Below are 24,704 nucleotides of genomic sequence, written 5' to 3'. Positions count from 1 at the left end.
TCAGGTCGGGTTTCTAATTCATATATCCGGGTCAGGTGAAACTTTATTTTGGTCGGGTTGGATCGAGTTTTTTTAAGTGTGATATTCGGGTCGGGTTAGGTTCGGGTTTAGGGTGAAAAAAACCGGACCGACCTGAAAATATATATAATTCGGGTCGGGTCGGATTAAGTCACTGTTTTTATTAAATAAAAATAATTTTTTATTATTTCAGGTCGGGTCGGGTCGGATTTCTAGTTCATATATTCGGGTCGGGTCGGATAAAACCTTATTTTGTTCGGGTCGGGTTTTTTAAGTGTGATATTCGGGTCGGGTCGGGTTTTTTTTAGTGTGATATTCGGGTCGGGTCGGGTCGGGTTCGGGTTTAGGGTGAAAAAATCGGACCGACCTGAAAATATATAATTCGGGTCGGGTCGGATTAAGTCACTGTTTTTATTAAATAAAAATATTTTTTTTATTATTTCGGGTCGGGTCTGGTCGGATGAAACTTTATTTTGTTCGGGTCGGGTCGGGTTTTTTAAGTGTGATATTCGGGTCGAGTCGGGTCGGGTTCGGGTTTAGGGTGAAAAAAATCGGACCGACCCGAAATCAAAATATAATTTTACCTTATATATTTAGGAATAATTACAATAATACCCCTATATATAATTTTTTTCAATTAAGTCAATATTTTTATTGAATAAAAATAATTTTATTATTATTTTGAGTCGTATCGGGTCGAGTTTCTAATTCATATATTGAATAAAAATAGTTTTTGGTATATTTTTTGGTAACTAATTAACATACTCCGATTGGAATGTATCGAAATATTGCTTTATCTTTTGGTAACTTAATAACATATTTTGATTGCGATGATTTTAACTTATGTTGTTTATTAGCATGATTTTTATAATTTATTGAAATGAACAATCAATCAATAAAATGAAATTTTAATATTTTTTAATTTTTTATAATATATTACTACATGTAAGTTGTAAAATAAACTAAAATAAAGCAAAAAATAAGAAGGGCAATTCTGTCATTTTACATTACTGAAATCAAATTCATCTGACATGTCTGCGAACCAAACAGAATATGAAATTGGATTCCAATTCCATTTCCTGCCAACCAAACAGAATATGGAATTTGATTCCAATTCCTACAGATTTCAATTCCTTCACAAATTTCAATTTCCTCATAAACATTCCAGCGAACCAAACGCCACCTTAGAGATATGAGCGTTTAATATTAAATTGTTAAATGTTACATATAAATAGATATTGTTTTGTATTTACCTCATATTAATCAAACAAAATTTAATGTTTTAAAAATGATAGAAGAGCGACGAGTGAAATAAAGTAAACTTACAGACTACTTCATAAATAGACCGAATACATGATCAACAAGCAAACATAAAAGGGAATCTAATCGTTAAAAGACACTCGACAATTACAAATCATATATGAGTAACGTGAGAATCTCTACACGATCACATATCTACTACAGAGGTAGTCAATTAAATGTCATAAGATAGAAAAAAACATATCACAATAACAAAGTAAAACATGCCACAAGAGCGGAACTAAAACATACAAAAAGAAGAAGAAGAAGAAAAAGACAGCACATATAAATATGTGAAAAGTGACGGGTCAAACAAAATATATTTTATTAAAAATTAAAATAAAATAGCAAATCAAAGCGTAATATAAAAAAATAATGATAAAAATAAATATAAGCGGTCGACGATCAACATCGAGATTGATTATGAGATCCACAAAATTAAAAGGAAAAAAAACTTACGATCGATAGAGAAAAAATTATCGAATTATTAAAGTAATGAAAATTATTGGATTAAATGAGTTAAGATATTTTGCCATTGGTAAAGGAATACAGAAGTTGAGATTCTAACCAAGTTGGAAAAAAAATTAAGCTCGAGGGATAAAATGGTAATTTTTTCAGATAAGACTAAATTTTAACCAATAAAAGGTTGATTCTCCTACAAATATTAGTTACGAAAGATGTTAATTTTGTACCAAGTGATTTAATTATGAAAAGATGAAGTGTTGAAATTGTATATTTATTTTGTTTTTTTAAAATTAATCATTGATATCCGATCAATTGATCGACTAATTTAAATCGGGTACTACAGAGACGAGGTCCAGTTTGCTCCATTTGTAAATACTAAGGCTCGAACCCCTGACCTTATTTAAAGGATCTAATATCTCATCTCACTAGACCAATCGGTTGTTGGTTTTATTTTGTTTTATTTGATTTGGCTTTTAGTATAAAGGTATAAGAATCATCTTTTTCTTCATTTCTTAAGCTTTCATAAAAAAAAATAGAAGAAGGAAATAAAAATTAAAGACTTACTTAAGATTTTCCATCAAGCCGAGAAAAGGATCTTCCACTTTATGAATTATTTATTTATTTACTCAAATAGTTTTCAAATCATGTGTTGTTTAGTACATTTTGGATAAATTACGCGTTTAGTACTTAAACTATCAGTTTTGACTTATTTTAGTATATATATTTTAATTTTTTTGAAATCATACCTAAAATATAGTTTTTGTTTTATTTTAATACCCCGCCAGTAAAAACTTTAGTTTTTGTTTCATTTTAATACCCGTTCAAAATTTAACGTTAAGTTTGAAAAGATTAAAAGTTTAGGTACTAAAAACGTTAGGTTTTTAATGTCGGGATACTAAAATGAAATGAAAACTAAACGTTAGGCATGGTTTTGAAAAAAATTAAAATTTTAGATAATAAAACGGATCGAAACTGATGGTTTAGATACTAAATGAGTATTTTACACTAAATTAAAAAATAATTAAAGTTTTAAAATTTAATGAATTCATCTTTAAATTAATATATTGGGTGGTACGTTCCGTTTTAATCCTAAATTGCAATTATATTTAAAAATAATAATACTTTTCCAGTTTTTTAATAAACAGAAGATGGCAAAATTTTCAAGTTTTCATCACCCATTTCCCAATTTGTTGTTTTACAATTTTATTTCACTTTATTTTTCTATTTATTTAGTAAAAAATGCTATTAAAATATATTATATTCTCTGATCTAAACAACCTTTTTTTTAAATAAATATATAATTAAAATCTGTACTTGATGAACTGACAGGAAGAATCAACCATAAAATATCACCTGTTAATTTTTTTTTTTTACTCGTTCATATATAATTTATTGACTAATTAATTTAGATTAGATTCTATATATAAGCTTATTATTGTGACAATCTTTGCAACTCAGTTTACTTCATACACATACATGTTATAATTTTTTTGATTAATCTGGAGTAAATACAAGGTAGTATCTGTTTAAAGATAACTTCAAACCATTTAATATTGAACGCTTACACTCATGGTATTCATGATACTCGAGCCTAAGACCTCAAAGAATAAATAACAATTTCTTTATTACGAAGGTCGATTGGTTCGTGCAGCTGTTAAGAAAATTTAATTAGTCTCTATTTGTAATAAGTAAATAGATTTGCATACAAATTGAAACATACATCATAACTTATTTTGAGCATGATTAAAAATCCTAAGACTTTATCACATGGTGGGATTAGGTATACCTACTGATTAATTTCATTATATACAATAACCCACAAGAAATCAACACAATGTATACTACAGAACAAAAATGAATAAAGTAAATAAGAAATAAATTATTTATTTATTATAATATTTAAATAGAAAAAAAAACATCAGTAATTTTGTGAACATATTATTTTTTTTCCTCTCAATGTAATCCTCTAACTCAGAAAACAGACTTTATATAACCCTTTGACCAACGTTTTTCGTCATTTGATTATTACGGTGCTGACGTGACAGTTCACATGACAGATAACATAACAGTTGAGTTAAATTAGTAACTCAAATATAACAGATCGACTACCACGTCAGTATCATAGACCCAACACTATAAACTGACACGTCAGCACCATAATAGTCAAACGACAAACAACGTTGGTGAGTTTGTTTTCTGAATTGAAAGACTACATTAAGAAGAAAAAAATAATATAAAAACTATATAATGTTTTTTTAAGTATAATTATATTTAAGGTATTTATAATCTCTTAAACCGTTCTATCATGGATATTATACCTTCAAACATATTTAAACTTTGAACCCAAACTATAATATCCCTAATGCTGTTAAAATTTAAACCATGTCAATGGTAAATTTCAAATGAACCGACAATCTCACCCTCGAACTTTAAAAATTTACAACTAAACCATGGCTACAAATCGAGAAGTACTAAAGTTTGGTTGTGTGGGTCAGACTGACATATTAGTGCATTGTCTATTTGTCCCTTCCTTCACATGCTTGTGTCTTTTTCTTCTTGGTTACAATTCTTGAGCCTACTTTGGAGCATGAAATGAAACTACCAAATTTCACACTTCATGCTCCAATAATTTATTCATTTCAAATTAATTTTGAATCTTAAAAATAATATTTAATCGAATTAAGTTTGAAGCTTAAAAATGATATTTAATCGAATTCGATCCATGCTTCAAGTGTCCGATTTTAAGTCGTTCGTTCCGAACAAACTGGAACGAAAATGTCGGCATACAAGCAGATCTGGCCTTTTTAGTGACATCCGGTACAATAAAAAACAAAACATAATCATCGTTCATCCTTACGGTATAGATCAACAAGATGAGCAACATGTGCAGGACGAAAGATCGAATCAGACTACAGAGATAAAAACATAATCGAAATGCCAGTTTCTATCATCAGTACAACGCAATAACAATGAGAAAGCAACATTTTCATGCAAACTCGGGACTTAAATCTATGAAAAGTTATTACATACAGTTTACTTGAGTAGCAGCAGCAGAGAAGAAGATGAAGATGAATGTAAGGAGAGAAACATAATTCACTCTGCTTTATCAGCCTTCACCTCCTTCTCTTTCTCCACCTTCGGAGGATCCTTCGCCTTCGGAGGATCCTTCGCCTTCGGAGCATCCTTCGCCTTCGGTTTCCGTTGCTTCGGCTTCATGAAGCAGAAACAAGAACAGCAAGGACACTGGAACAAGAACTTCATGGCCGTTTTGTTTTCGGTTTGGAAATATGTCTTGAAAGTCCTTTTTTATGGGGTGTGCAATAATGAACCCTTGTTGGATTCCGATTCAATCACTTTCAATAAAGTAAAGATGATGCCTAATAATGCCAACTTTAGGGTTAGGGAAACAACGGATGAAAATCATAGTCTCTGGTAGGCTCTGGGGTTCCTCCTTGTGGGTCACCTTGGACATCATCTGTGAAGAAAAAGGGAGGCTTTTTCTTTAATGTTACTTGCCATATACTAAAGGTTTCTGAGCTGGCAAGCAATATAGGGGACACATGCATATGCAATTTGCATTATTACCTTTGAATAAGATAAATCCAGAGCCGAGGAGATGGTTTACGGTGGTTGTATACCCCGATACCGCATTTTCTCCCAACACGACCGGCACCGACATACTGCACTAGAAGAGGACAAGGGGCATTTTTTACTCACCTAGACCAGTATGTAGAACTTTAATTATCGAGTCCTATGAAATCTGCTAGCTCCAAGGAACTCATGGGATGGTGTGTCCCTAACTTCATTCCTGTATCAATATCTTCCTTGGTGGCCACCCCAGTATTGTGTGAAGAATGCTTCATTTATCATTGGCATGAGGATTCGAATCGCTATAAAGGCAGGACAGTCCTGAGAACATATTACCGTCTTACGAAACCTGCAAATCCTTGCTCTAGTTAAAATGGCAGTTAAATACTGGAATTTGCAACTTGGAACAGAGGAGACAATGCTAGGTAGCTAACACATGCAAAAGGCAATAATGCCATAGTTGAAAGAAGCTATTATTGTTTCTTTTTCACTAGCGTTCTTTAATAAGACGTTACCTCGCCGCCAATGCTTTCGTCACATGAAATGTTTCATCTGATGTGTCTGCACCTCGAGCAATCTCAACCAACTTCATTATCGGAGGAGGATTCATGAAATGCATTCCAATGACCATCATATGTCCGCTTCAATCTCAACTACGAGATGTGATTTTGCATGTGATAGTCAATCGTACCAAAATATCCAAAACATGGCTCCAAATCAAACCTGGTGTGGTCTGCTGGAGATTGAACTCGTATTAGATGCTAAAATGGCCAAACTCTTTGCGATCATATCCAGTTCAAAACAACTTCAATGAATACCAGCGACTCAAGCCTTCCATCAACTACTAGCACTACAAATTTCTCAAATTTTCAACCCAAAGCCCAAACACAAGCTCTAACCAAGATCAACCCTTGTTATCTATTTTGCTAACTTTTGAACCTGTTTTAACTCAAACCCAATCTAGGTTTTCAATCGCATAAAAGTTGTGATCATCAACATAGATGTGTCTGCACCTCGGCAATCTCAACCAACTCATTATCGGAGGAGGATTCATGAAATGCATTCCAATGACCATATGTCCGCTTCAATCTCAACTACGAGATGTGATTTGCATGTGATAGTCAAATCGTACCAAATATCCAAAACATGGCTCCAAATCAAACCTGGTGTGGTCTGCTGGAGATTGAACTCGTATTAGATGCTAAAATGGCCAAACTCTTTGCGATCATATCCAGTTCAAAACAACTTCAATGAATACCAGCGACTCAAGCCTTCCATCAACTACTAGCACTACAAATTTCTCAAATTTTCAACCCAAAGCCCAAACACAAGCTCTAACCAAGATCAACCCTTGTTATCTATTTTGCTAACTTTTGAACCTGTTTTAACTCAAACCCAATCTAGGTTTTCAATCGCATAAAAGTTTTGATCATCAACATATGCACACACACATATGTATATAACTTGAAAAACCCCATACAAGAAAGATGAAACAAAGAAGCAAGCTTTTTTTACCTGGGAGATTTAGCCTTTGGAAACGAAACGTTGAAGGGAAGAAGAGATGGATTTGGTGGCGCGGAAAAGAGCAGCAGGGTCGGTATCAAGGAGCCAAGCATGGAGACCATGCACGGCACCGAGCTGAACTATGCCTGAACCCATTGCCCTACAGCCCACCACATCCAAACTCTTTGTTTCAGCCATTTTTTGGGTCGGGGAATGATAGTTCAAGAGACAATGGAATTGTCTTATTCACAAAAGAAATGTGAATGTCTCCAATGATCCTATATAATAGGAAATTGAATATCTATATGGTATAGATTGGTAGGTCCATTTGGTCCCATTCTTATTTTATCATGCACTCTGATACTCTAAAAAGCTTTTTCCAACACAAACAGCCACACACAATTGGTTGCCTTACCAGTATTCATTTGAATGACCCTTTTCTTGATATGTCTCTCAAGAGTCTGTCACCAACATGATCATCCAAATTTTGGACCAGATGAGTTTTTAAATGGAGGATGACGAAGAAGGGAAAAAGAAGAAGAGGGTACTGTAGGTTACCATGGTTTCCCTGATGATTAGAAGAAGAAAGCTTCAGAAAGGAGAGGGTCCGGTTGCAGCTGCGGCGGATGCTAAGGCGCCGGTTGTGGTTGTTTCAGGAATCAATCAACGTTTCTATCAGCAATGCAGCATATTTTGGACTTTGTTTATCATTTGATATTTTGATTGTTTCTATGATTCTCTTGACACTTGAAATGCTAATTACTTCACCTACAAGTTAACCAATTATGAACATTTCTGTTGTCATGGTATATTTTCACATAATCACAGGTTCCACGGAGCTATCAAAGTTTGATGAGGCGAAAAGGAGCTGTCGGGGTAGGTTGGCTGGACACAACGAAAGTGTCAGGATTTATGAAGCTCGAGTTCGTTGATATGATGAACCATGGAAGACCCCACTCCCATCCCTGAACCGGACTGCAGAACTGAGATGGCTTCTTTACAATATCAGTTTCCACCATGATCCGCCATAAACCCAGGTCCCAAGCCAACTGCGTGCCTTCGAACAAACCCCATAGCTCCGCCTCCCAAGCTGAACACAGCCAATGGATTTGGTATAACCAACAAGTATTTGTAAAACTTTGACGAAAGCCCTAACGAGTTCCATTAAGAATTTATATAGATTCATATAATTAGAAGATTGATATTTTATATTATATTATATTATATTTTCAAGATATATACTCTTAAAGAGTTATTGGTATTTAATCATTAATAGTTTAATTTAAATCAAATATTATGAAAGTTTATTATGAATATAATTTTTAAATTTTTATTTATTTATATTTTATTTTACTAACGTCTTATCATTCCAGACTGATTGATTAATCATTAATTTATTTTTGTAAAAGAACGTATTATCACGTGATTTCGTGCATAAAAGGATCTTCCCGTATACTAAATGTATTAAAAAACACATATTTACTATGTGGTCAATAAAGTGGGCTTAGGCCGGAAAATCATTATGGACCATAAAAAATGTTTTGCCCTAGTTTATATTAGGGTAAATTACATGTTTAGTACCTAAAGTATCATTTTTGTTCTTTTTTGGTACCTAAACTTTCAATTTTTTTCAAAATCATACCTAACGTTTACTTTTTATTTCATTTTAGTACCCCATGTTTACTTTTTGTTTCATTTTAGTACCTAAATTTTTAATGGTGGGATACTAAAATGGAACAAAAAGTAAATTTTAGGTATGGCTTTGAAAAATTGAAAGTTTAGGTACTAAAACAGAATAAAAGTGATAGTTTAGATACTAAACATATAGTTTACCCTTTGTATTAACAAAAAGCATCATACAATATCAATGGTACTTCTTTCAATTCAATCCCACCTAGACACGTTGTGTTTGTTTCTTCATGTCAATATTATATTTGAAGCATTATATATCTACATAGTTAATTGCATTAAACGCATTTAAATAGTGATTTAAGTTTTAAATTAGTTTTTTTAATTTTAAAATATGACTTAAGTGCTACTTTTATCCATATAGCATACCTAATTTATCGTTTTCGTCCTATGATATTTTTCATATCAATCTAACCCCGAAGTTGTTTAATCGTATCATCTTAAACCCTAAATATATGACTTAAAATCTTAAACCTTAACTTTAAATCATAGACCCTAACTCAAACCCTAAACAATAATAACTATTTTAAATATCAATGTGATTAAATAACTTTGATGACTAAATTGATACGAAAATAACATAGGGACGAAAATAATGAGATAAGTCTACTACAAGGATAAAAGTAACCCTTAAGCCTTAAAATATTCAAATTAAGATTTTAAACTATTAATATTGTCTCGATATTTTATTAATCTAGTCATTAATGTGGACATCTATTTTTTACATTTCATATTCAAACTGTTCATGCAGCATGTACAAATTTAATTATTATATTCGTATCGTATAAATATAATAATATATTTTTTTAAATGTTTGAATCTAACAGCACCATACATAGTTATGTTATGTAATATGTAATGACCCAATACTTCATTGAGACAATTAAACTCAATTAAATACCAACTACCATGAATTGTTGGGGTTTTGTTAATAGCATATTGTAATAGAGATGGGCAGGGACCCAAATTGGATAAATTCTGATCGATTCGATTTGATCGGGTTGGATTTAAAAAAAATTCAAGTTGGGTTGAATTTTTTAGGTTATGTTCAGGTCGGATTGGGTTCGGCTTTAAGATGAAAAATATCTGACACTACTCGACCCGAAAAAATTATGATTTTACCTTATATGTTTAGGGAAAATTGCAATAATATCCCTCTATATATTATTTTCTTTCGATTAAATCACTATTTTTAGTGAATAAAAATAATATTTTTTTAATAAATATATTATTTCGGGTTAGATCGGATGAAGTTTTATATCAAAAATATTGGGTTGGATTTGAGATGGGTAGAAAATGTATATTTTTCAGGCCGAGTTCGAATCGTATGAATGATTTATAATTTTCGGGTCAAGTTGAGTCGAATGAACTAAAAAATCTGACGCGATCTGATCCATGCCCGTCCCCATATTTTAAACATTGAGATAGAGAAACGTTTACAACTTTGTATGTGGAAAATTTTAATGCCAACTTATTAACACAACCACTCAATTGATTTCGTATATTTATTATGCTATGATTTAGGGCAACAGAGATAGATGATAACCAATAATTAAGGGTAAAATATATTTTAGGTCACTTAATTATTAGTTAAACTATAAACAAGTAATATAAATTCAAAAAATTTATAATTGAATCATTCAATTAAAATTTTGTTACAATTCCGTCACCTCTCTTTCAAAAATAAAAAAAGTTTAGGTACCAAATTTCACTTTAAAGACATTCATGTACCAAAATATATATTTTCCCTAGAAATTAAGCCATTGGATATCGTGAAGCCACGTCATTGATCTAAATGGGCCGTCTGACTAGGCCCATTTTAGTGTAAAAAAAGAGACAAGAACAAATAAGAGCTGACAAAAAGATACGGCCTCGTTTCATTAAAACGAGGACGTTTTATGTAAAAGAAAAAAGAAAAGAAAAAATCGTTTTGATTCATCAGGCAAAAAACTGAAGGGTAAACTACATAAGTCATTATTGTTTGAGTAAGTTTTTATTTTATCCACTGAAATTTAAAAAGGAACAAATGGGTCACTAAAATTAACGATTTATAACAAAATGATTATTAACGTTATCAATTTGAAACAAAATATCACTCTATCATCATCCCTTAAATTAATGATGTGATAATGTTAACAAAGAGGTTAATATTTTATTTTATCCCTAAACTACTGCTAAAATATTAAATAGGTTATTGAACAAAGAATTTATATCTAATTTAACCTAAAAGTTTTCTAATTTTCATTTTTCAAACACCCCAACACCTCTATTATATTCGAATCACATTACTTACAAAATGAAAAAATCTCTTAAACAATTTGGAGTAATTGCCTTGGTACTTGCTTCGACCACACTTAAACAAAACATTTATATTTAGACAATAAATTGCCTTCTTTTTTGTTGTAAAAAAGAGTGAACCATTGAGTTATTTCTTTATGTTTCATTATATATTTCAAACAACTAGTACTCTACGAACCAAAAATCCAATGCTAAAGAGTGAATAGAGCACACCAGTAAGTACTTTACTCTAACGCAACGTTGTAAGATAGGAATAAAAATATTGAGTTTTGAAGATCGATATTGCAACTGAAGATAGTTTTAGACTTTTAAGTTTTGTTGAAGTTTGGTTGAAACAAATATTAAGGAAAATGCTCCTAATTGTTCAAGTGTGATTTTTATTTTGTAAGGAATGTGGTTCAAATATAATGAAGATAATGGAGTGTTTGGAAAAAAAAATAAAAATTAGAATTTTTTGAAGTAAATATTAATCTTTTTGTTAACGTTGTCATGTCATCAATTTTTATTTTATTACAAATTGATATAGTTAATGACTGATTTATTATTTTTGAAATTTTAGTGGGGAATACGAAAATTTACTCAAACCTTATTGACCACTGGGTGTAGTATAACCAAAACTAGATTTACATGTGACATTCACTACACAAAGGAGGTACACTAAGAGAATGTTTTTTCGATCTATTTCATAACTCTGAAAATTCTTCATACAGGTACAGTGACAAACCTTTTTTCCCTGTGTGATGATAATTGGGGATAGAAATTAAATTTACTCAGCTGGATTTACCAATCATCTCTATTAAGCTAGAGCCAGCCAGTTTCGTATAGTCCATGTTTTTATGTCTCGTCTCGTACACTTATCAATATGTTCCTTTTATGCTCTGCTCTTGTCACATTGTTTTATTATTTGCTTTGCTTTCAGGATGAAATGTCTTTCAGTGGGTCAAGAACTGTTGTAGTAAGGTCTCCTAGAGGATCTCAATCACCTGCATTGTTTCGCAACCCAAGTGCTCTTGTAAGCTTCCTTCACTTCCTTTGCGATTTACCCACAATTTTTTAAGTAAATAAAGTCTCTGTTCCCTTGTGTCCCAGCCATTGATTGTATTAGATTTCAATGTGCTGTGTAGTCTAGCAGCGCATATGCTTCTAATGAAGATGCTTCTACCTTTGGAACTGTTGTTTTGTGTGGCCAACATGATGAATCCGATTCTCCTCGAACTCCAAGATCCAGGCTAGGAAGTCAAGAGAGAACTTAAAGTGCATCAGTTGAAGATAGCGCATCAAATCTTGCAGAGGTGGTATTTTTCATTTATCTTTCTTGACCCGTTTTGTTATGCTGTAACCCTTTTTAGCTATTTCTTGTTTGGATGTGAATTTCAATCAAATGGTCTATAGAATGTATGTTTCATTCACTATATTGATATGTTCTATCATATTCATATACCCAAATTCGTCCCATAGAAATATAAGTTTGACATGGCCGTGGTTTCTGTTGAAAAGCTCATCTTTTAATATGTCAATTCAGGCAAAAGCTGCAATTCAGACAGGGTTGAGGAAAGGAAATGCGAGGGATAGGTCTGGACTGGGCAAGATAAATACCGGGCAGGAAAATAGAAGTCATCCAATTAACAATAGTTCTGATTCTTCCAGGTAAGCCTGATAAAGAGATAACTTTCCATGTCTCTGATGCTGAAAATTTTTATATAGATTTGGTTATATATTTTGGCTGTGTTACTATCACCGAGTATTATTATTTTTCTCCAGAAGTTCCCTTGACTATTTGGATGTACAAAGATTATTTCCAAGGATACGTCAAGCTAGTGATGATGAAGAAAATGCCAAGATAATATCATCATCTGTCCCACTATCCATGTTGCTTATCCCATCCCTAAAAGAGGTGCGCACTACTCGACATTTACTTTAGGTTTCCCTGCCAGTTAGCTTGATGAAATATTCATGTTTAAGTAGGTTGAAGTTATTTACTGTGATGTTTACTTGCATTTCCTCTTTTACCATATTGGCTTCCGATATTTTTTAGTCTGCATCCGTTTTGTTAACATCTTAATATCTTAAGAGTTTGTCAATGCATAAAAATATAGGTCCTTGCTGATGATTCAGAAGGGTCAGTTGTACGTGGAGTTGCTAATTCTTTCATAAACATGGAGGGTGCAAAGCCCGGATCTTGTGAAGCTCTCGTTCGCAGGTTGCTCGAGCGATTGGCAAGGTTAACATCTTTTGTATCTCACATTATTATCCCTTTTGAAAGTAAGCCATCTTGGTTTCTTTGAAATTATGAACTCAGCTAAAATTTTGCAGCTCGAAGGAATCTTCAATGAGAGATATGCAGGAGCTAGCGGCTCGCTTGTTCAAAAAGGGCAAGCTGACCCCTGAAGATGCGCAAAATCCGAACTCCGAAGTCGACAGTAGAGGAAAACAGCAGCATAAAGAACTTAATTCAACTTCCAACTTGAGCCCTCTTGCGAGATTTCTGCTTTCCAGGTTTGTTGAGCTACTGCTCCATTAACACATGATCTTAACCCGAATCGTTCTGAAATCCTCATATGTAACACAGGTGGCAAGGCCAAACATCGCTTGATCTTAACTCGAACTGAAGAGGAAAAAACAGATGGATTTTCTCTCTTGTTTTTGTGGTGTGTTTTACGGTTCTGCATTTTCTTATGATTTTGATGTACATAACATTCCAAGAAATTGTGTAATTTTCATCCATTATGATCAAAATTTTGTGTTGCAGGGATGACATTGATGTATAATTTAAACTTTGCTATCATCACATTAGGAGATGTAATCTCACAAACATTAATCATTCATTAAAACAATAATCTCTTTGTACAATGTTGCAGTCTGCTTACACTTTACAGTTTTTTAAAGCACCTTGCCTTGCACTTGTAAACTCGATTAACTCGAATTTTTTCTACTCGATTCTTGTTTGAATACTCCAATAACATTTGCTTTCTTGTATTATATCTAAAATGATCAAATCCGTGCATGCCAAGGAAAAAAAATATATAAAAGGCAGATCTAATAATTTAAGCAAGTGATCTAAAAGAATGCTACCAAAATGCACTGCGATCAATTAGTTCTCTACTGCTGCTGCTGCTAAAAGCTGCATCCTTTTAATCAAAATCCATCACATTAACAAAAGGGCTCAGCGCTTGAGATATCTACTAGCCAAAGCAGGGGCTCTCTTAGGAATATAAACGTGGTAACTCACCTGCACAAAATAAGACAAAAGGAACACCACAAATACGGACATCGTCTTTTGCACCATTTCCCCACCATCATTACGGACATCGTCTTTTGCTGAAACTGTGAACCATCCTTTGTCACATCTTCTTGTTTATCCGAGCTAACGTTTCCAGAAGGGGATGTCTTAATGCAAGTAGAACCGCAGGTATTGTTATCTTTATTACCGACTGGGTTACCACACTCATCGGGACTCACAGTTTGGGCAGTTGTTAAATCACAAACCGAACTTGAAACACCTAATGCTCGCAATACAGTCGTTGATTCTGTTTCTAAACCACCCTCGTCTGCACTAGTCTTGGTTACCAACCTGGCCTGAGAAGGTTCTTGAGTAACAGCTTCTTGTTTCTGAGTATTGCGAGCATTAGGAGCTTCAAGTCCGGTTCGTGAGATAACCAGCTTCGGTTTATTAGAAACAGAATCAATAACTGTATTAACCACTTTTCTAGGAATTCCAGCGGGAACCAACCGAGCAGGTAGGGAAGCAACATCACACTCCAGAGTCTTGGAATAGTTTCCATCATCACTCGTATTTGTGGTGTTCCTTTCGTCCTCAGGGAGAGTGGATGAGTCCCTTCTAACCTGAGGCTGTCTAATCTGTCGGCTCGCTTGGCTTGCTACCACCACTCTGCCATCATCTTCTATAGGGGCTTTAATCTGAAACAAGTCCATCTTTACATAGGATAGCGATTGAACAACATCGACACTTATCAATTGGAGTTGTTGGAGGATTAATGTTTTTCTGGATCCCACCACAAAACTTTTTTAAGTTTTCCAGTGCATGCTGTCTAAAAATCGATTCAATATCATCACCGTCTATCAGTAGCACTACAAACATTAATTTCTTCAGCATTGCTAGTTCTGACGTTAGAGACTTCTACTTGCTCATCATCTGGGGGCTTTATCATCTCGGACACAGTATGGGTATGTTGCCATAACTCCTCACCACAGCCATCGTTACTGTCATTGCTTCTGCAGGATGGATAATCATCATGATCATATACATCTTCTTTAGGCTCATTGGCAAACAGTTCTCTGAAGCTTCCGTTTACTTGTTCAACAACAGTAATAAATGATTTCAGCCTTCTCGAATTGCCATCCTCCATTACTCTCTCCTCGATCAAATAATCAGATCCTTCACTATATCTACTGCAAGAAGAACTCCTTGATTGGCCCTTACTCCTCTTGTTTCCTCTTTTAACAGTCTCCGATCTTCCATATTTCTCCTTCTTTTCTGATCTGCCCCTTCTCTTCTCATATTCAATCTTGTCACTGTCAACCTGACTACTCGAAGAATTCACACTCCCACCTCGCGTAGACTTCTTCCTCTTTCTGGTTCTCTTCCTACCACCTCTCCCCGATCCCCTACGTTTCTTCACATAAGGAGAATCCTCACAAGTTTCCCTACTGGACCTCTTCTTTCTGCTCTTCCTGTAACAGGACCGGGACCTTTGACTTCTACAATCATCCTCGGAACTATAGGATGAAACAGGCTCATTATCACTTGAATAAGAAACAGAATCATCTTGTGGACGACCGAGCTTCTTGGACTTGCTTTCCTTGCTTAACCTTCGCTTCATCGTTGGTGACTAAAACGAATAATGCACATACATACATACATACATAGGGAGAGATTAAATTCACCAAACTTTCATTCAAACATGAAATGATACTTTTAGTTACTAAAAAGGGTTCACCTATACCTAATTAAATCACCAAAATAAGTACAAACTAAGCCAAATGAAGAACAAAATACCAAACAAAGAGAGCGTAAAGATCACTTTCATCTTCCTACGATTCCTAGACATCCAAACAAAGGGTAAATCTTTAAACCACTAGACTACAGATTGCAGGCAATGATTGACCAAAAGTTTTACCCAAAAAAATCAAATTTAAAAATGGGAAAGAAAAGAAGTTACCAGAGATGAATCTTTGGAACGTTTTTTCTTCAAAGAAGAAGACTTTCCCATCTTTGGTTCTTTTTGCTTTGCCTCTACCGTTCATTTGCACGGAGAAAACAAACCCCAAAGCAAAAGTAGAAGAGAAATTAAAGAGAAAAAGGATTGTTCATGAAATATTAAACGGAAAATAAAAGAAAAGATCGAAGAACGAGAAGATGAAAAAGAACAGTTTTTAAAAAAAATCGTATTTTCGGCAGATTTTGCCTCAACTTCTTTGTAGGGATAAGCGGCCGAACCCGAACTCGACGGTTCCGACTCGACACGGTTAGATCTGATTGGATTTTTTTTAAATAATGTTAGGTTTGGATTGGATCGGATTGTTTAGAGGTTATGTTTGGGTCCGATCAGATTAGGTTTAAAATAAAAATAATCGACCATATCCAACCTGAGAAATTTTAATTTTACCTTATTTGATAGTAATTACAATAATATTATTCTATATATTATTTTTTTTTCAGTTGAATTCATATTTTTATTAAATAAAAATAATATTTTATAATAAATATATTATTTTAGATCCAGTTCGAATTTTATCTCAAAAAAACGAGCGGATGAAAGATATATATTTTTCGGATTGTGTTCATATTGTGTGAAATATATAGATGAAATGTTTAAAAAAAATAACAACTCAAAACGGTACACCAAAACTAGCAGCATGGCATTGACTACTTTGGTACTAAATGTCAATTATCACATGAGCATTCCACCTGCTATATTTGTACATCTACTTCAGAAACAGTGTGGTTTACATCCTAGTTTTCGCCGTCGCTCGTACTAGGACGGGTGTCGATGAATACTTCCGGTGAGATGTCGATTCCGTCGACGACCCTTCCCCTGTACCATGCAAAAAAGGAAACGATTAACCTACACGATGTTTCATTGACAAGTGTAAATGATGAAAGCAATGGGAAAAAAACGTTTTACCTCTCAAGGACAACTTTTCCTTCTTTGTACTTTTGATCCTTCTCGCGTGCCGTCTCCTGCCCGGCAAAGATCGAACAATCATGCGAAAGCAAAAGCAAAGTTCGGGAAAGTTAGTGAGACTCGGTTATGATTAGTGTCTCGGGCACTAGATTTGAAATCGATATCGAATCATTCGGGAAATTACATATTTCCAGCCAACAATTTGCCCACAACAGCAGCAAAATACATCTGCCACAGTATGCATTCCGGATAGCATCTGCCTCTCTTCTAAGGCTCCAACTGTTATGTTCACCCTGGAACATGAAATACTAAACAATAAGCAACTCGAAGCTTCAATCATCACTTACGAGATTTTCGAAGGTTCACGGCTTTTGTAAAGATCATTGTGGTGTAATATGAAATTTTAAAGCAGCTTTAGGTGGTTGAATAACAAGTATAAGATCAGAATGACAGAATCAAATGGCAAAAGAAATTAGTCAACCAATCATTGAAAGAACTACGAGATCTTACACATTATTGAAAAGGTAAGCATTCCCCCGGCGACAATGGAAAGACTGAGGAAATAGAGAAAACCGAAACAAGTCGTTAGCACTTAGCAATCTAGCATGGGGTTCAACTGTGTATGTTGTTTAATATCAGAATTTTCAGAACCGAGGCATGCATTGAGAGGAACCTAAGTGCACATTCAACTATACATCAACAATCTCCACCCCCGCACACACAGAGCTCAAAAGACAACAGAAATATGAACATGAGAGAAACAATGAAACCGACACTTGTGGATTGAATACATCAGTTTAGGGGAACAATCTTTGTAATTTTTGGATTATCCTATTCCGAAAGGTCGTTTCTTACACTATTATATATAATGTGTGTATATGTAACTACGTATGTATGTACTGATTGAGCTCTAAGGTATATCACAAACGGGTTTGGGAGGCAGATCAAACAAAGAGTTTCGACTTTCGACACAGAAGGTCTTTAACATTCCATACAGCATAAAGCAATGCTTACAAATCATAAACAATATCCTGAGAAAGCAAAGCCTCAACAGGAGGCAGATCAAAAAACTTCAGTTCACATTTTGCAGCAGATGCATTAAAGAATCTAATTAAATCCATACAAAGAAGACACGAGCATAGCCGATACATCAAACCGCAGCTAACGGGGAAACCAAATAAATCATTAGATATGGTAATCTTGAGAATACAACAAGACCCTTAGGTAAGGTATAAGTGATTACATCAATTCATGAAAATTCCCCGTCTTAAAAGAAGGTGAAGCCTTTAGGTAAGGTATTTTTGGTGTAACTCTTTTTATTCAATCGATTCTCAAAAGCTCCAAATTTTATTCAAATTCAGCCCTCCAAAGAATCGCAAAATTCTCCAAAATCATAAACTTTGAGGTTCTCCTATTCAATCTCCCCTTAAATGCCAACTACATCTGATCAACAAATGTACACCATAAAACCAGTAGTACCGTTATTCATCATGTTCCTAGTGGTATGTTGATAAACACAACAGGACCCACACATCAAAAGTTATAAACTTTAAGCCTTCTTCCATCAATAATAGCTAGAAGAACCAACTTTTACAATCAAAAGAAGAATGATTAGATGACAAGTACACAACAAATGGGTGAGAAATGAAAAACCCAGAAAGACAAGGAGATCAAGGGAAGAAAATAAAAGGTGGGTACCCTGGAAACAAGCTCATCAGGGTGAGCTAAGTGAGTTCTACAAAACTTGCATCTATAAGACCTTCCTTCAAGCTCAACAGCAAATATCCTTCCCATTTTCCCTTTATATATATATATATATATATATATATATTACTTTCTGTTCTTTACACTGCCATGGCAAAACCTCTGCTTTTAGCTTCTAAGATTGGGAAAATAAAATAAAATCGAGGTTGACGAGGTGGGGATTAATTATGATAGGGAGATGATAAGATGAAGAAGATGGTGATTGTGGGAGCTATGGGGTAAAGCCCATTAATAAAGTTTCAAACTTTGGTTTAGTTTAATTGGGCTACAGTCGTGAAGTTCAATTATGGATCCATGACCAAGACTCGTATAGTGTAATTTTTCTTTTTATAGCATCTATAACTAATCTAAATAATTATTACATTTAATTTTTTTGTTAAAATAATGACGTGATTAAATGATTTCAATAGTAAAATGAAATATCGTTTTTTTCTCTAAGTCTTCGATTTAAGCAATTATGTATGTAGGGTCTGCATGAATTGTTAATGGTTAAGAAATATTTTGAGCATATACTATATTGTAATTAACTTAAACTATTCAAAAAATAATAATTTATACAAATATTAGTTAGGGGTGTAAATGAATCGAGCTGGAATAAACAAAGTTGCGTTTGTGTTCATTAGTTTATTTTTTAAGATGTTAATGCCTGATTCGTATTTGCTTAAATTTTTAGTATTATATTCGAACTCATTTATTTATTTTTAAAGTATTTATGTTCGTTCATTTAGTATTAACGAACATGTTCATTTAATGTTCACTTAGTATTCATAAACCAACACTCTCTTTTGACAATTTTATTTGCAAGCCGAAAAAAAACGGTGAAACTACGCTACTAGCCTCTGAGTTTCTCAAACTTCACTATTCGATTTCCAAACCTTGTGTTACATTTAGTCCATACTTTCAATAATATTTAAAATATAAGAAATATAAGGAAAAAGAAAACCGATAAATGAATTTATAAATAAGCCAATAAATGAGTTTATGAACGAGTCAATAAACGAGTTTGTTCGTAAGCATAAATGAATCAAATACACATTTATTTGAGTTTTTTCATTTATTAAATAAACATAATAATTTTATCATATTCGATTATTTAATTTAATAAACTAATATTATATAAACAAATTCATACACTATTCATCAAATGCACATATCGACTATCAAGTTCTTCGCACAATAATTAAAGACTAAATTATAATAATTTAGAGGTCACGAATATATTTAAAAGCTAAGCTTAGATGCTAAAATATATATTTGTCAAAAAAAATTAAAAAAATAACTTTAATATTTTTGGTAAACAACTAATAGCTGGCAATTGATTTTACTAGTTGGTTTGATCTGGCTGATTTGATTATCTGATTTGATTAACTGTTTATATAGAACTGTTTGGTAAAATTTTGCTGATAGTTGATATGGATAAAATGATAAATAAGAGTATGATATATTTAATTGTTAAGTACATATATGCTTTATAATACTTTAGTCTTTATTGAGGTGAAATTATTCGGATAAAATGCTTTTGATAAAGAATTAAAAATTCCTTAAGAAAATTGATGAATATTTTTAAAATTTTAGAATATATTTTTTAAATTTAATATTTATAAATATTAACATTGTGTGATTGATACAAACTATTAACTTATTATAAAATATAAACATTATATTTTTTTTACTTTCATGTTTTGTTATTTGAGAATTTATAACTAAAAACTAAAATAATAAAATAAAATTTCAGCTTAAATATATTAGGACGAAGACTATTTCATTATGTTATGTTCTATAGTAATAATGTTTATAAAAAAAATAAGGTCAAATATGTCATTTAACATATTATTTTTGTAATAAGTTATTTCAAGCAGTTGAATTTTTCAATATTTTCTTTTTCGGTTTATTTTACACAATAAATTATTTCAAAAAGATACTTATCAAACACTAAAAATAAAATATTTGACTACGAAACAATTATTTATGTTAAAATAAACTAAAAATTTTCCAAAAATATGTTTGCCAAACACCCGTGTTCGTTGGTACAAGACGACACGAATTATGGTTCCCACTGCTAAATCGGCCGCCGCGGGCCACCACTTTGAAATCTGTATCATGTGTGTACGATAAACCCAACCCAGTTGACCTATGTCTGTCAAGCGGCGGATTAGATTTAATGGACGGTTTTGATCATGTTAATCAAGAGATGGTTTTACTATTATTATGATTGTTTATGGTGCGGACATGGCGATTAAGGATGATAATCTAACTTGAATTCGACGGATTCCGACTCGACTCTACCTGACCCTACTCGATTTGGACAATGTTTTCAAAAAAAATGTGGGTTTAGGCCGAGTTGGGTTAGATCTTTTAAGAGGTGAGGTCAGATTTAGGTGGAGGGTGAAAAACTCTGGCTCGACCCAATTTGAGGACGATAATGTACTTTTTTATAAAAAAATTATAATTTTTAATAAATCCTTATTATATATTGGGCCGGACCGAGTCGAATTTGTACTTTAAAATATGGGTCGAGTCAGGTTGATGATATAAAATTTTCAGGTCGGGACTAGTTCGAGTGGAAGATACATATTTTCGGGTCATGTCAGGTTGACCATACTTAATGGCGGTCCATAGTACTGAAGTGGTAGTCCATCTGTCATGTTTAAGTTACCAATTTATCACATTTACCATGTCATCTGCCACATTACATTATCAATCATTATGGACAACTATGTTAGTACTGTTGACAACCGCATCAACACCGTGAACTACCACGTCAACACCTTAATGTCAACAACAAAAAATGTTGGCTAAAGGACCATAATGAGTTTATTTTTTGAATTAGAGGGCCACATTAAGAGAATAAATATTACGATGGCAAGTGCTTTTAAAGTATATGGAGTTCTTAAGAGTTTTTGCCTTTATATTATAAACTAAGTGCGTTTGCCGTGCGATGGAGGTCCCACTAGTGGTGTCGCCAAAACAAATCGACCTTCTTAACTTCCGTCGAATCAATTGCTGCCGCGTTGACTTGGTAGCCTGGGCAGCAAAATAGCAATAACATAGCAAAAGTTCAAATTATATCATTAGATCTCATATTATATTGATATAGAAATTTAATATTTATATTTTAATTTAATTAGCTTTAATATTTTTATCTAATGATAATTTCATTAAACTGGGAAAAAAATTAAAGGTTGGAGAACAATAAAATAGACCTCTATTTTTATATTAAAATATAATTACGTAGAAACAACATGGAGAAAACCTCATCATGTTGCCAAAAAATACGTCTCTAGAATTTATCTTCCTTGTACATTACATGTCAGCTTTTACCATTTGAAAAAGAGAACGAAAGCCAAAACGCAGACTCACGAAGTTAAAAACGACGTCCGGCGAAAAGAACAGAAAAATCAAAACATTTCAGCAGGCAACTGGTTAAGATCAAACACTCTCGGCCGCACCCCATGTTCAAAATCAACAACCGACGATGACGAATCGGAGTCGCTTTCGGCCCCGCCTGCGTCGGAGATGATCTTACCGGCAGAAGTAAAGACATCGAACAAAAACACCGGATTCTTCTTCGTCAAGGGAGGCGAATGAGATCCGCCGGGGAGTGTGAGGTCCAAAGGTGGCGGAGAAAATGACTCCACGGTGCTGCGGGTTGGGTCGTTATCGTTAACGGTACTGTAGATGAAATTTGTCTTGGCCTTGGCGCCACGGAATTCCCGTGCCGCCGCGTCGTAAGCGCGCGCTGCCTCCTCGGCAGTGTTGAATGTACCGAGCCAGACTCGGGCCTTTTTCCTCGGGTCACGGATCTCAGCCGCGTAACGGCCCCATGGACGCTTTCTAACACCGCGGTAACGGATCTCGTTGGTAGTCGTGTCGGGATTCGGGTTAACCTGTTTCGATTTCGGAGCCATGCTTTTTTTTTTCTCTCCCCCTTGAGCAGTAATTAAGGAAGGTGGATTTGTTTAAGGAAAGCGGAATAGAGCCCGGGTTTATATAGCGGAAGGTAAGCTAAAACGCACCGTTTCGGCACTTGTGTGGGAGTTCATCCTTTGTTGCTTGAACCACTTTGGTTCAATCTCGGTAATCATTTTGCGCCATGTGTCTCAAAATTGTAAACATTCGTTGAATTTATAATTTTATTTAAGTTATTTTTATATAATTATTTATATTTAATTCATTATTTAATTAATTTAAATTAAATATGATTTTTTAATTTATAATATTTAAATTTAAACTCTTAATATTATTTAAAAATGTTAATATCTCCCGTTCATCTATATCAATTAATAATTGACAAAATTAATTATTTAAAACATTTTAAATTATATTTTATTAAATATATAAAGTACACATAACATTTAATTAAATAATTATTTTCATCTTTATTTTTTAAAAATATTTTTGTCCATAACATTTTATTTTAGTGAAAAAACTATTATTTTAGAAAAATATTATTATAATATATGGATTAAATAATGGAGTATTATTTTATGGATGTTATTTTAATATATCTATTAAAATAATTCATTAAATCCATCTTATTAAAATAAAATTAAATGGGCTTTTCCAATACCGCGTTTTCTCATTTTTAAACAATATAATAAAATGAAGGACCCAGACGCCGCTGAGAATCACACGTTGCACATGTGAAAAGTTGGACCTCGTTCCCACAGTTAATTCTTTTTTAATGTACAATCGCTCGCATGGGATTCTACTCACTTTAGCCGTCGTAGTCTTTGACTGCAGTGCACACTATGTTATGGTGTCGCATAATAATTTTAATAGTAAAATATACTTACAGTTCCGATCATAAAATATTATTTTATTAATTATATTATTTATTAAAAGTTATAAAATAATCTTTTAACTATAAATAATTATTTTATTGAATCTATTAACTATTACAAGTTATAAAATGACCATTCAACTATTCATTACATTTTAAATTCATCTTTTTCGGTTAAAAATTAATAATTATTTGAGTTGGATGTTAACATGCTGATTAAGATATGATAGTTATTTGAGATTATGAGATTAGCTTTTTATTATATCTCAATCAGCAGGTTAACGTACAACTCATACTATTCGTCAAATTTTTAACGAAAAATTATAAGTTTGGAACATGATGAATAGTTGCATGATCATTTTGTAACTTGTAATAGTTAAGGGACTCAACAAAATAATTCTTTATAGTTAGATGATCATTTTGTAACTTTTAATAGTCAATAAACTTAATAAAATAATACCCTATAACCAAGGGATCATTTATGTAATTTACTATAATTTTAAAATGTAAATAAATTATGTTATTATAAAACAAATATTACATAGATAGTAAACGTACTTAATATTTAAATCATATCTTATAGTTTAATATTTTTTTATTTCGTGCCGGCTCTTACAATTTTCTTATAAATTTGAAATTAATATAATAAAATATATGTTCAAAGATTAATTAATTAGTATCTTAATAATAAATATTTATACTTCTAATATACATAATATTCAAATCTAAAACCTCAAAAAAATCTCTTAATCAATAAAGTTGTATGATTCATGCAGAATCTCCACATCCTAAACATTATAGAAACAAATAATTAATGAATAAACTATGCATTTAGTACCTAATCATCAATTTTGATCCCTTTCAGTACCTAAACTTTTAATTTTTTCAAAATCATACCTAATGTTTAATTTTTGTTTCATTTTAATACATCACTATTAAAACCTTAAAGCATTTAATATCTAAATTATCAGTTTTGGTCTGTTTTAATACCTAAACTTTCAGTTGTTTTTAAAACTTAATGTTAAATTTTGAACGGATACTAAAATGAAATAAAAAATAAACTATAGGTATGATTTCAAAAAAAATAAAAATTTAGACATTAAAACAGAATAAAAGTAATAGTTTAAGTACTAAACATATAATTTACCCTT

The 24,704-nt window shown here is 32.8% G+C and overlaps 4 protein-coding genes and 1 pseudogene across 6 annotated transcripts; 1 reads left to right on the top strand and 4 right to left on the bottom strand.

Annotated features, from left to right (window-relative positions):
- Nucleotides 1-5,039: 5,039 nt before the first annotated feature.
- Nucleotides 5,040-7,071, bottom strand: LOC120114087 (annotated as a pseudogene).
- A 4,701-nt stretch (nucleotides 7,072-11,772) lies between these two features.
- On the top strand, nucleotides 11,773-13,605 carry LOC120114172. Of its 3 annotated transcripts, none has more exons than XM_039135165.1 (7): nucleotides 11,773-11,872; nucleotides 11,985-12,152; nucleotides 12,383-12,507; nucleotides 12,625-12,754; nucleotides 12,957-13,081; nucleotides 13,174-13,356; nucleotides 13,430-13,605. In XM_039135165.1, the coding sequence occupies exons 4-7, from the start codon at nucleotides 12,728-12,730 to the stop codon at nucleotides 13,467-13,469; spliced, it is 375 nt and encodes a 124-aa protein (XP_038991096.1). In that variant the 5' UTR covers nucleotides 11,773-11,872; nucleotides 11,985-12,152; nucleotides 12,383-12,507; nucleotides 12,625-12,727; the 3' UTR covers nucleotides 13,470-13,605. The 3 variants fall into 3 exon arrangements, with proteins under 3 accessions (XP_038991096.1, XP_038991097.1, XP_038991098.1); XM_039135166.1 differs by having other exon boundaries at nucleotides 11,781-11,872; nucleotides 11,950-12,152; XM_039135167.1 differs by having other exon boundaries at nucleotides 11,795-11,872; nucleotides 11,966-12,152.
- A 204-nt stretch (nucleotides 13,606-13,809) lies between these two features.
- Nucleotides 13,810-16,209, bottom strand: LOC120114164 (transcriptional regulator ATRX homolog). The gene is made up of 2 exons (XM_039135157.1): nucleotides 16,041-16,209; nucleotides 13,810-15,710 (listed from the first exon to the last, which is right to left on the bottom strand). The coding sequence occupies exons 1-2, from the start codon at nucleotides 16,089-16,091 to the stop codon at nucleotides 14,931-14,933; spliced, it is 831 nt and encodes a 276-aa protein (XP_038991088.1). The 5' UTR covers nucleotides 16,092-16,209; the 3' UTR covers nucleotides 13,810-14,930.
- Nucleotides 16,210-16,717: 508 nt separating this feature from the next.
- On the bottom strand, nucleotides 16,718-18,909 carry LOC120114171 (protein yippee-like At5g53940). The gene is made up of 5 exons (XM_039135164.1): nucleotides 18,705-18,909; nucleotides 17,517-17,560; nucleotides 17,191-17,299; nucleotides 17,007-17,062; nucleotides 16,718-16,916 (listed from the first exon to the last, which is right to left on the bottom strand). The coding sequence occupies exons 1-5, from the start codon at nucleotides 18,798-18,800 to the stop codon at nucleotides 16,835-16,837; spliced, it is 387 nt and encodes a 128-aa protein (XP_038991095.1). The 5' UTR covers nucleotides 18,801-18,909; the 3' UTR covers nucleotides 16,718-16,834.
- Nucleotides 18,910-22,153: 3,244 nt separating this feature from the next.
- On the bottom strand, nucleotides 22,154-22,725 carry LOC120114170 (ethylene-responsive transcription factor 8-like). The gene has a single exon (XM_039135163.1). It carries the CDS (start codon nucleotides 22,676-22,678, stop codon nucleotides 22,169-22,171), a length of 510 nt encoding a protein of 169 aa, XP_038991094.1. The 5' UTR covers nucleotides 22,679-22,725; the 3' UTR covers nucleotides 22,154-22,168.
- Nucleotides 22,726-24,704: the final 1,979 nt, after the last annotated feature.

The sequence above is a fragment of the Hibiscus syriacus genome, unplaced genomic scaffold (genome assembly GCF_006381635.1).
Source record: "Hibiscus syriacus cultivar Baekdansim isolate YM2019G1 unplaced genomic scaffold, ASM638163v2 tig00110220_pilon, whole genome shotgun sequence".
Lineage (NCBI taxonomy): Eukaryota > Viridiplantae > Streptophyta > Magnoliopsida > Malvales > Malvaceae > Hibiscus > Hibiscus syriacus.
Note: the sequence above shows the minus strand (reverse complement) of the source record. Positions and strands in the feature narration are given on the sequence as shown.